The sequence below is a fragment of the Atractosteus spatula genome, chromosome 25, assembly GCF_055471065.1.
Source record: "Atractosteus spatula isolate fAtrSpa1 chromosome 25, fAtrSpa1.hap1, whole genome shotgun sequence".
In the NCBI taxonomy this organism is placed as follows: Eukaryota; Metazoa; Chordata; class Actinopteri; order Semionotiformes; family Lepisosteidae; genus Atractosteus; species Atractosteus spatula.
Genome location: NC_142730.1, coordinates 4,491,010 through 4,502,999, shown reverse-complemented (window position 1 = coordinate 4,502,999; position 11,990 = coordinate 4,491,010). Strand labels below are relative to the sequence as shown.

Here is an 11,990-nt window from a genome sequence, read left to right as displayed (position 1 = left end):
CTCCAGTCCCTCTAAATAGCATGAACTGTAGAGGCTTCCCAGGATACTGACGGTACCAGTGAAGGTAGTAGAAATAACTGTCGGTGCTGAAGGTGCATTCCAGTGTAGCCTCTGCATCTTCTGTCTTTATCACTGATGTGCCCTTCTGGTCAATCTGGTTTCCAGTAGAAAGGTCTGATGCGAAATAAGAGAAAGATCGAATTTGGCATCGGTGAATGAGCGATGCATGATGCAAAAAAGAGAAATACATCAAGAATACGTACAGATCAGGTTGCCTAAGAAGAGTCCCAGAAGAAGACACATCTTGGTGAGTCAGCTGATAACCAGGGGATCGCTGCGCACTGAGGAAACAATATAATATATACTGCACTGTATGAAGAGGAGAAGATGGAGAATGAAGAGATAGAGAGAGAGGGATACTGTAAAAGCCTCCACCCTCTTGTAAAAGGCACTCACTTGAATGCGGAAGATATCCATACTTATGTCACTGCAGTGGGTCCCAAGAGTTCTTTAGACACAAACTATGGTTTTGAGTGAATGTCTCCACCTATAAATACATACATTTCTTACTTTCATTTGTCTTGACACAGCTTGTCCAGCTGCTACCTATCAGCTGGATATGTGCATCTGGAAACTAAACTTATGGAAAATACTGCCAGCAAAAAAAGCTATGATTATAAAGTTGCTAGTCTTGAACATTCTAACTATAAATCACCATAAGCCCTGATCATTGGTGCTTTTAGCAGTGTATGATGTAGCATTATCATAATGCCAGATTATGCCCCAGTATTGCACCCAGATCACTCTCTGAAATAGGAATAGCATGTCAGAGCAGTGCACATCATCACCAATGTCACCTGACAAAGACCTGCTTGCTTTAGACCCCCACCTTTACACTGACACCAGATATTGGTATCTTCTCAAAGGAATTTCATTCTGGCTCATTCACAAAGTAGTTGACTGTATATTTATACAGGAAACTGAACATAGTATTTCAGATTATAAAAATACATACAGTAAATCGCTTTTTTTATGTTATCCGATCTATGAAATGAACTAGAATCCTGGTTATTCATCTGGGTAATTTTAACAACATAAAAAAGGGAAAGTTTGGTTGCCGTACTTTTAGGAAATAATGGAACTCTCAAGGATTTAACCCTCTATGGGACTTTGTCATTTAGAAATGACACAAGGGAAAGTGCACTTTAATATAATCAAAATTAAAGTAAATTATTTTGCAGCACAATCATATTTGCCATCACATTAAGAATTTGATCAAATGAATAATGGAAATACATTGAAGCAATAATTAGGACGAAAAAAACAGAATGGAGTTGAGAAACACTGAATGCAAGAGACAGTTAAGTAGTTACAGTACATGTGTGATATTTTAGTTTCCTACAGAGGGTTTTGTGAGCAGCTGCTCCTTGATCAGTCTCACTGTGGGCCTCAGGGCACAGTAGTAGAGAGCAGAGTCAGACAGCTGTGTGCTTGAGATTGACAAGTAAGTGAACTTTGCATTCAGATCCAAGTGTCCTGTAAACCTGCTGTCAAAGTCTTCTGATTTAAGCCGTTCAGTTTTGGATCCTGATTTGTAGCGATGGAGAATATAACGTAGATTTCTCCCTGGTCTCTGTTGATACCAGTAGAGATACTCAGTGGTAGAGCTTGTCAGAGAGTAATTGCAGTAGATCCTGGTCTCCTGGCTCTCCTCAGATGTTTGGATGTCCACCCATGGATACACCTTATCTCCATAACTCATACCTGGACAGGAATCAGAAGTTTTAGAAAATATTCAATGGTGCCATTGTGGTACAGGAGTCGACAAGACAAGAAGATGATACAGAAAAACATTTACCACAGTAGAGCAGAAGCAAGGAGGAGAGAGTCACAGGACACATTGTTGTTCTTCAGTCTAGGGAGAATGTGATGTGTGCTTGTAGCAGCCTGTACTATAACTGTGCTCTGCTGCCTGATGCAGACTAGGCTCCTCCTCCAGTCCCTTCACCACAAGCGGAGCTCAGATGAGATCTAACAAAGAGCAGTGTGTAGTGCCGCCACTTTTATAACTAACAGACCAGCATTATATTCTGCCAGATATACTAATATGATCATAAAATGGCCTCCAGTCATTCGCAAACTTCATGATCTCTACTGTGTTAACACAGCCTTCCATTGCATTCTACACCTGCCTCCAGTGAGGAAACACCATTGACCAAATCTTTTTCACTTACACATTTATTTTTATTTTATATTAAGATCAAAAGTGACCTTAATATTTCTGACATAACATTACCTTCAGAGAATGTCCTTCATGTATAGATTGTGACTCTTTCTCCTTCACTACAAAATGTTTTCATTTGTATGAGGGTATTTCATTAAAAAAAGATAAGTCAAGCTCCAGGGTAACAATTTCTGTTCACATGTTGTGACAGAGTATGGGGTAAAACTGTAGGGGAAGTCTATTATGGGTCTAGGATTTGGCAATGTGATACAGCAGGATAGAACTTTCTCACTTTTGTGTCTGTAGGAGAAAGAGCCGTCAAGAGAGGCTAGAACTGAACTTCCCAATGGGCCAAGAGACAATAAGGTCCAATTGTAGGGTTGGTCCTGAATTAATGGAACACGATGAAGTCCTGTGCTCAGTGTATATAAGGGTGTAGCAGACCTTGCACTCAGTATATAAAAAATATATCAGACTGGAGCTGAAATAAACACCAGTCACAGGAAACTGTTTCTTGGAGTGATGAAGCCACTGTACATGTGTGATATTTTATCTGATTTTCTGCAGAGGTTTTTGTGAGCAGCTGCTCCTTGATCAGTCTCACTGTGGGCTTCAGGGCACAGTAGTAGAGAGCAGAGTCAGACAGCTGTGTGCGTGAGATTGATAAATAGGTGAACTTTGCTGAAGTATTTAAGTATCCAGTAAATCTGCCATCAAATTCTTCAGATCTGAAATCTTTGTTGCTACTGCTAATTCTATAGAGAATGTATCTGGGATTCCTGCCTGGTCTCTGTTGGTACCAGTAGAGATACTCAGTGTTAGAACTTGTCAGAGAGTAATTGCAGTAGATCCTGGTCTCCTGGGTCTCCTCAGATGTTTGGATATCCATCCATGGATACACCTGATCTCCATAACTCATACCTGGACAGGAATCAGAATTGTTAGAAAATATTTAGTGGTGCCATAATGATGTCTGAGTTAAGCAGAGAAGAAGAAGATAGAGTAAAAAAATATTTACCACAGTAGAGCACAAGCAAGGAAATGAGTGTTACAGGACACATTCTTGTTCTTCAGTCCAGAAAGAAAATGATATGTGTTTGTAGCAGCTTGTAATTGTGCTCTGCAGTGTGATGTAGGATACGGCTCCTCCCCTAATCCATTCACCACAAGCTGAGTTTGAAAGATAAGGGATGTTGACAACACCAGCTGTATCGTAACCAACATAATACTTAAAACCAATATTCAGACAGCAGACATGAATCTGTCTTTAGAATGCTCACTGCAACACTTTGCAAATTGTGGAAAAATGAAATAATGTTGACAGTGTCTGATTTGCAAACATTCTTATGCTCTATACTAAGAGGCATTAAAAACACAAAAATGCTATTGGTTCCCATACTGATTTCTTGTGTTTTGAATGCCTCTCAGTATATACAGTAGTATGTTGTAATGTTTTAAGTTGGATTTCAATTGTTTATTACTTCTTGGGGAGCACCAGCAACAAAATGTGATTTTATCAAACCTAATGTAGAAAATATTTGAGTGGAAATCTTTACAGTACGAGACCAGTTTATTTAGAACTCTGCTTATACTGACCAGCATACTATCCTTCAACTGGACGTCTTAATCACAATTCCATATATGATTCAAAGGTGTTATAGATTGTATTGCGATGTAAAAGTCTGAGCACAGCAAGAGCACAAAATACTGTTGTGGGCTGTGCTTGTGTTAGGCATTCAAAGTCAAAGTCAACAGAAAAAGCTACAGCTCAGTTCCTGATGTCTTCTAGGTGTTTTTCCCTGGAACATGAGGGTGTAAAGGTATCACTGAGGATAATTCACTTGTCTTCCCTTTAGTCTCCCTTTATAAACAAAAAGGCTTCAAGCGATCAAGAGAACGCTTGTTTCCGAGATCCCAGTGTGGGTCTGACTGCTACATGGAGAGAGTTTATTAGGATGGTGCTCAGATGACAGTGGTCATAAAACTCCTTCATTCCTCATTGAGGAATTTCAGTCTCAGAATTTCTAGCTGGTTTAAGCCATTGGACAGCCTGTTTGTAGAATGAAAAAAGATGAGAATAACTGAGAAACGTAGATAGGATTTTACACTCTTTAAAATGTATTTTTTTCACATGGAGTTTGTCGACACCTGGTGGCGTCAGTAGATACTGTACTTCAGATTTTAAACCGGGGGTCAGATAAATCATGTCAAACCCCTGAAGCCAAGACATACTGTACCAGTGTATTTCTCTGCGGAAATGACTTTTGTCCAGCTGCAAATTGTCGGATGGACAAGAGCTTCCATAAGAGATTAAAGAGATGGACTTTTACTGGCAGCCAGAAAACAATTGTGAAACTGGCACTCAAGCAATACCAGGGCCTGGCAGTGTGAGATTTGCAGAGCAAAGTATAATCTCATATTGCCCAGATTGTTTTCTAGCCTAAATCACAAAACTGTAAACTGAACTAAAATCTCAAATTTAAAAAAAAATCCAAATTATAAAAAGAAAAATATTTTTAAAAAGTATTCTTAATGTTCAGGGACATCTCAATATATAATTAATTAATAATAATTGCTTACACTTATATAGCGCTTTTCTGGACACTCCACTCAAAGCTCTTTACAGGTAATGGGGATCCCCTCCAGCACCACCAGTGTGCAGCCCCACCTGGATGATGCAATGGCAGCCATAGTGCGCCAGAACACTCCCCACACATCAGCTATCCGTGGGGAGGAGGGCAGAGTAATGAAGCCAGTTCACAGATGGGGATTATTAGGAGGCCATGACTGGTAACAGAAATATAACAAAATATTTTGCAGGACAAAATTGTTTAAAGATAGCAAAGTGGATCTGAAAAAGACACTGGTTGCATAAGAATTTGACTTAGTGTGATGAAGCTACAAATGTGATATTCGACATTTGAAAGTTTTCTACAGTTGTTTTTGAGCAGCTGCTCCTTAATCAGTCTCACTGTGGGCCTCAGAGCACAGTAGTAGAGAGCAGAGTCAGACAGCTGTGTGCTTGAGATTGACAAGTAGGTGAGCTTTGCTGTGAGATTCAAGTGTCCTGTAAACCTGCTGTCAAAGTCTTTTGTCAAAGATTTGTGCCCTTCAGTTTTGGATCCTGATTTATAGCGATGGAGAATATATCTGGGATTCCTGCCTGGTCTCTGCTGGTACCAGAACAGATACTCAGTGTAAGCTTCGTTTGTCAGGGAATAATTGCAGTAGATCCTGGTCTCCTGGGTCTCCACAGATGTTTGGATATCCTTCCATGGAAACACCTCATCTGCAGTACCCAGACCTGGATATGAATCACACTTGTTAGAAAATATTTATGGTATTATAATAATGCCAGAGTCAATCATGATACAGTAAGAAAATATTTACCACAGTAGAGCAGAAGCAAGGAGGCGAGAGTCACAGGGCACATAATTGTTGTTCTTCAGTCTAGTAAGAATGTGATGCATGTTTGTAGCAGCTTGTAATAATGCCCTACTGTGTGATGTAGACAAGACTCCTCCCCCAGCACCTTCACCACAAGCTGACATCGGATGAGTTCAGATTATGAGCAGTGTCGTGCTGACAAAAACTAATGTATTATAATCGATAGAAAATAACAGGATATTCAGCCTTGTAATTTGCTGCATTGCAAAATGTTGAGAAAATGAGTTTCATTTGCAAACTTTATCATGTTCTGTATTAAGATGCATTAAAAACATATAAGGTAGTATTGCTTTCAATGCTGATTTGTTCAATTTCTAATTCCCCTAAGCAAATGTTCTTGTTGTATTTACTGTATGTCCACATACATTTTGTTTATTTAGAATTTATTAGAAACTGGGGCAGTGAATTCCTTGATCACAATGTTCTTAGTACCCATAAAGTAAACATTGAAAGTGTAAGTAATGAGGAATTTTGGGTCAAGAACAGTTCTGATGATGATTTAAAAGTTCCGCAGGAAGAGGAACAGTCAGATGGATCTGTTAGAGCTTACCCGATCTATGCCAAAAGGATATTCTTTTAGGCACAGGAAGAGGGAAGGGTTCTGTGATTAGAGTCGTGGTGTCTTCCACTGGAGTGCATGGAGACTTAGATGGAGGGAAACTAAGAAAGTCTGCTTGCCCATATCTTGTACCTGCTACTCTGAATATTCGTTGATATTCAGTGGTGTCTACAAATGTTCTCCAGTATTATGTTGGTGCTCATGCGGAATCACAACTGGAACCTAATCATAAAACTGCTCGTATTTCTGAAGAATTAATTGGTCAGAATTTTGGTTTACGTTGGGTTCTTGACCCAGCTGTTACTAAGTTTGGATGGGATGCCATTGCGGTTCAGACAGCAGTGCTCACAGTCACATGACTAGCTTGTTGTCAGGATGTCAGGTTCCCAGAAGCCATTGCAACCTGCTGGGCAAAGGCTTTTAAGTGGAGCCATCATGGGTTGTGATTGGTTGTGACATCATTAGGTTAAGTGGGCGTCCCTACATGTTCCTCATTGGTGGATCACTCTGACCCTGTCAGTGGATTTATGGCTGCAAGTGACCTTACAGGGATCCAGGTGCACATGAGTCTGTAAGATGTACAGAAAGAACAGTAAAATGTACTTTGTTGAGAGGGAGTGTGTCGACACCTAGTGGTGTCAGTAAATGCTGAACATACCAGCTTTGTGTTTTCACTTGTACTATGCTTGAAACATATTTTGTTGATGCAGAAAGACATACTGTATAAGACTTGATATGCTACAGTATGTTAAAAATATTATCTTAATTAACTGATACTATTAACTTTAAGGAAGAAATTCCAAAGAATAAATATGTTGGTTAACTAGTTGTAAACATTTTTTTTACTTAGGTGAGGTCATATCAAACTCAGGTTTACATGAGGTGCACTATAATATAATGGATTTTATTATGTGACTTACATAGAAATGCAAAGGAACAAGTAATAGGTTTATTCCAAGCTGAAAAAAGGCAAACAGTAGAATATGCACACAGGCAGTGTGTGCATATTGTGTGCATATTCATGCCCTACTGTGTGCATATTCATACATATTCAGGCCTTGCAGTAGCTCTTTAGCTGCACTGGGGGTTTCTGTCAGCTCCTCTCACAAGTTCCTCACACTGTGCCTCCACTGCGCAGTAGTAGGTGGCAGAGTCTTCTGCTTGTGAATTGCTGACATTCAAAACCCCGATCTTCTTCCCTGTGTCCACTGACCCACTGAACTGTTTGTCTTCTTCTATTTTATCTGTGGTCAGTATCAGCACTTTCTCTGGGCTTGCATTGGGTTTCTGTCTGTACCACTGGAGACTGTAGAAGTTGCTAGCTGTGTAGTTACAGTGAAGAGTCGCAGTTCCCCCTTCAGTCACAGTCAGTGAAGCTGGTCTCTGAGACACCTGAGTCTGAGACCTCACACCTGCAAGAGTATATTTGAAAGTAATGTAGTGATTTCTCAAAATCGAATGTGCAATGCTATAACATTGTATCAGAATGCATGTATAAATGACACATATTTATGAAAATGCACCACATGCTGTAATAATAAGAACGTGAATAATCTGTATATCGTTTTACCAGATTTAACTACAATGAAAGGAACAAGGCTCATAAACTACTGTAGGTGTTGATACTTACAGTGAACGAAAAATGCTGCACTGATCACTAAGTATAATAATCCTGGTTCTGGGCTCATGGCGGAGGCTGTTGAGGTGATCAAAGAGAAAAAGCAAAGAAGAAAACATTGCAGCACAGCTCTTTACTTTGCAAATGCGTCACAGTGCTATAATCCCTCCCACCTCTCTCTTCCTGTTAGACAAAGGTGAATGTTTAAGTGTATTTGAACTGCTGAAGCATCAATTAAGGTTTTCAGATTACAATTACCGCAGGTCCGTTTGTAATGTTATAGAGGCAACTGAGAAATAAAATACTATAAGTCATGTTATCTGTTTTTGGAGAGTGTGTGTGCTCTTTTCTTGTAAACAAACAACTCTGCATGCCTCCCCCACTTGAGACATCTCTCAGTAATGGGGGCATTCGTTATCCCTGTTGCTCCACAAAGGCCAGAAGAACTGTGAACTTCTTCTCAAACAGACATAATACGTGCACGCACAGACAAGGCCATAAAATCACCTGGCCATGAACCAGGGGGCCTGGTGATTCTCAAGTCAAATGAAGAGACCCTCTGCTCCAAAGATAAGATCATAAGTTAGGGTCATATAATGGCAAGGAACACAAGCAAGGCTTTTGGTTAAGGTTCGATTTTAAGAAACTGGTCCAAAATACTGTAGAGATCCCCCTCTGGTTTTCCCTTGCGCAGGTTGCTGTATATTAAGAGTGGCAGGAGGCTGGAACTGCAGGTCAGTGGTGTATTTGCCCCTTTTCAGGTTCTGGCCTTGTGTTTGGATCATTCTCCTGCTGAAGGGTGAATCTTTGTCCCAGATTTTGATCTCAAGCAGGATTCCACCATGACCTGTAAGACTTGAGAGTGTTTTAGTCCATTTATCGTATGTTTATATCAGTCTTGACAAGTTTTTCAGTCCCTGCTGATGAGAAGCAGAACTATAACAGAATGCTGCCACCACTGTGCTTGATACTTTAGGGACGCTGTTAATATACAGTAGATGCAGAGCCTGTGCAATATGCAGCACTTTGCATTTAGACCAAAAGTTCCAGTTATGTCTTCTCTGACCACAAAACCTTTTGCTAAGTGTTTGCAGTATCACTTAAATGCTTTGTTTAAAAATCCTTGTAGGTTTGGAGATGAGGTTACCACTCTGACATACAAGCCAGTGAAGTGGAGTGACCAGGTAATTTTTGACTCAAGGTCATTTTCTATCATCTTAGCCGTTGAACCTTGCAGCTCTTTCAAAGTCAGCATTAGCCTCACAGCTGCATCCCTCATCAGTTTGAAATGTGCGAATGTCTGCTCTCAAATCCTCTCTCTAGAGTGTCACTAAGCTGCCCTCTAGAGGCTTAGACTGACATTGACGCATCCATTGCTCCATTACAGATATAGGCGTAAAGTAAAAGTCCTTCTGAAGAAGAAGGTTTTCTGTGTGGATATGACAGTGCTAAGGGAAGGTGATTCTCTGACATCCTTGGGGATATCGGATCTCAGAGCTCTAGGGCGCAGCAAGAGCTCACCCCTAGAGTGCAGACGAGCCTGGGGGACAAACAGGAGACCAGATTCAGACAAACGAAGGTTGTGAGGTGGGGAATAGAAAGATAATGCTGATAATAAATGAAGATAATAAAGGAAGATAGGTGCTGAGATGCCAAGCCATGTAGAGTCTTATACTGTAGGTATGCAAGAGGAGAATGGTTTACTCTCTTGAAAGAATAAAAATACTGTATAATAGGTACCTGAAGTCTGTGCATTTCCTTTTAGGCTACAATGGCTTGAATATATTGTACTATTATTTATACTGCTGTTGTTTAGAGGATTCACTTTTACAGAGCTCTTTGAAGCACTGATGACCATATAAAAACTGCAGCTACAGAGGTTTAAGCCTTCATGCCTCCCCCTCACTGTTCTGGGTGTTCAGATCCTGGGTCCGGTGTTCTGTAGGAGATGAAAATGTAATATTAAACTAACTCAGTGGGCTTTAACCAGCAGGGTAAAGTAGTCACAAAATGTTTATTCTTTGCCACAGCATAATTGTCATGGTTTTCCAAACCTTCATTACTGTTCAAATAAATAAATAAAATACCCCACTAATAAAGGTCAGTTTCTAAATCAAACTGTTTCCAAACTGTGCCACATAAAACAACCCCTATTAATACAGTATATTGCTCCATACCTACTAGATTATGTACAATGTCCAGATCATGGGCATATACAACAGGAGTGAGGGTTATGTATACTGAAACACAAGGTTATTTCTAAAAAAAATTAAACAGCAGGCTGCTTTTAAATCAAAACTTTGAACCTATTGAAGGTAAAATTTCAAGTGAATAAACACAAACAAAGACTAAGAGAAGACTAGGCTGCTACACCTTGAGTGTTAAACACCCTAAACCACACTCCTGGCTCCTCTTGATGGACAGGTGAGCCTCCATTTAAACCGGAGGTGAGTCAGGATCTGTAGTTCTGTAACACAAAATGGCGGCATCAACTACCATCAGGATAACATAATCCACATCAGGTAAGACAAAAATACAACCTGCCAGTACTGATTACATTAGCAATGTAATAACCACAGGGAAATACAAAGATGTATGAACAAAGGATTTAAAGATAACAGTTAAGCAGGTAAATAACTTTGACATTTACCACTGGGATTTATCTGACTTTGAGTTGGACCCAAACAGGGCTGGATTTTGGTGTTCGTAGGCCCTACGAACTTTCACTCTGAAATGTGTAAAAAGAGGGGTAAACGCCAATTGAATTACGTTGATTGACATGATGCACTTTTAACTATTCTAATGCTAAACCATGTGATTGATAGAGTGAGTCGGGCGACCATAATTTTGATACTTCTGGTTTGTAGGACATCCGCTAGATAGCGTATGATTATTGATTTGGAGTCGATCGCAAAGCATGTTGTTTCAGCTCTTTTTTCGTTAGTCACTAGGGTTTCCCTCCTTCGTAGGCCCTGAAAATGTCATAGGCCCTAGGCACTGTGCCTGCAGTGCCTCATGGGAAATGCTCAAATTTTCAACATACTGAAAATGAACTCTGGCAGCAGTTGGTAGGTTAGTGTTCTGAGTGTTTGGGTTTGCATTGGAGCTAGTTTATTGACTCCGCCAGGTGTTTGTGTCTTATCCTGTCACAGCTGTGACTCACTGTGCCTCCACTGCACAGTAATAGAGGGCTGAGTCCCCTGTCTGTGAGAGGCTGATGTTGAAAACCCCGAACCTGCCCTTGGTGTTCAGCCACGCGCTGAGCTGATTCTCTCTCTCGAGGTCCCCATACGAGCTTATCACTTTCTCCGGCTTTGTGCTGGGCTGCTGTCTGTACCAGTGCATCACAGTGACACTGGGGTCGGTATAATTGCAGTGAATGCTAACTGTTCCTCCTTCAGCCACAGTCGCTTGTGCAGGAATTTGGCTCACCTGCTCTGCAGACCTCACATCTGTGGAAGACAGCAATATGAAGAAGTGGTTGAATTTCATGATCATCCATTTTGCTCAACCAGTTGATCTAGTACAGGGTGGTGAAGCAAGCAACGGGCACCAGGCGGGATATATCATAGAGCGTTTTCATGTCCAGCAAATTTAAATATAGGAGTTACTTAGCTAGAGGTCGGAACACTGTTCGATCCTTTGCGAATGCCTGCCAATAGCTAACCTGGTCAGTGATCTGCTCAGACAAGCAGCGCAAAAGCAGAAACCTGATGAACTGGATATACAGCAGAACTCACTTACAGTGAAGATGTGTAACTGTGTGCAGAAGGAGATACAGCCATCCTTTTTCTGAGCCCATCGTACAGTGTGAAGGAGAGTCACAGAAGAGCCAAGAGTTTTGTGTAAGCACATGTCCCTCCCACCTGCACCTCATCACTTCCTGTTTGAAGACAGATTTCATTGCTTTGAATTATAACAAAATACTTCTTTGTAATGTTAAGTGTATTTTTCTTACCAAGTGTGCATGCCACAAATGAATGTGGATTTCTTTGTGACAAAGTCAGAATTGAGTTGTTTAATGAAAATTATCAAGTTATTTTTATAGCTGTGTATTTTCCTACCTTTAAATTAATGCAAGGATAACCACTGGTGGCAGAAACTGCTTCATTCAGTCTTTCAGTCTGAAAATGATTTTCATA

The 11,990-nt window shown here is 40.4% G+C and overlaps 1 protein-coding gene across 1 annotated transcript; it reads right to left on the bottom strand.

Moving 5' to 3' along the window:
• Positions 1-4,213: 4,213 nt before the first annotated feature.
• LOC148815132 (uncharacterized) lies at positions 4,214-7,954 on the bottom strand. Its single transcript, XM_088905828.1, has 5 exons — positions 7,861-7,954; positions 7,349-7,642; positions 5,197-5,528; positions 4,462-4,547; positions 4,214-4,274 (listed from the first exon to the last, which is right to left on the bottom strand). Exons 1-5 carry the CDS (start codon positions 7,916-7,918, stop codon positions 4,214-4,216), a joined length of 831 nt encoding a protein of 276 aa, XP_088761954.1. The 5' UTR covers positions 7,919-7,954.
• Between the last annotated feature and the right edge of the window lie 4,036 nt (positions 7,955-11,990).

What these genes read in the sequence shown, in the direction of transcription:
- LOC148815132 (XM_088905828.1), bottom strand. Translation starts at nt 7,918, where the DNA reads ATGAGCCCAGAACCAGGATTATTATACTTAGTGATCAGTGCAGCATTT. An exon ending in TGCAGCATTTTTCGTTCACT is followed by an intron (nt 7,643 to 7,860) that starts GTAAGTATCAAC and finishes ATACTCTTGCAG; the next exon opens with GTGTGAGGTCTCAGACTCAG. An exon ending in TTCCGCAGAGAAATACACTG is followed by an intron (nt 4,275 to 4,461) that starts GTACAGTATGTC and finishes TTCTACAAACAG; the next exon opens with GCTGTCCAATGGCTTAAACC.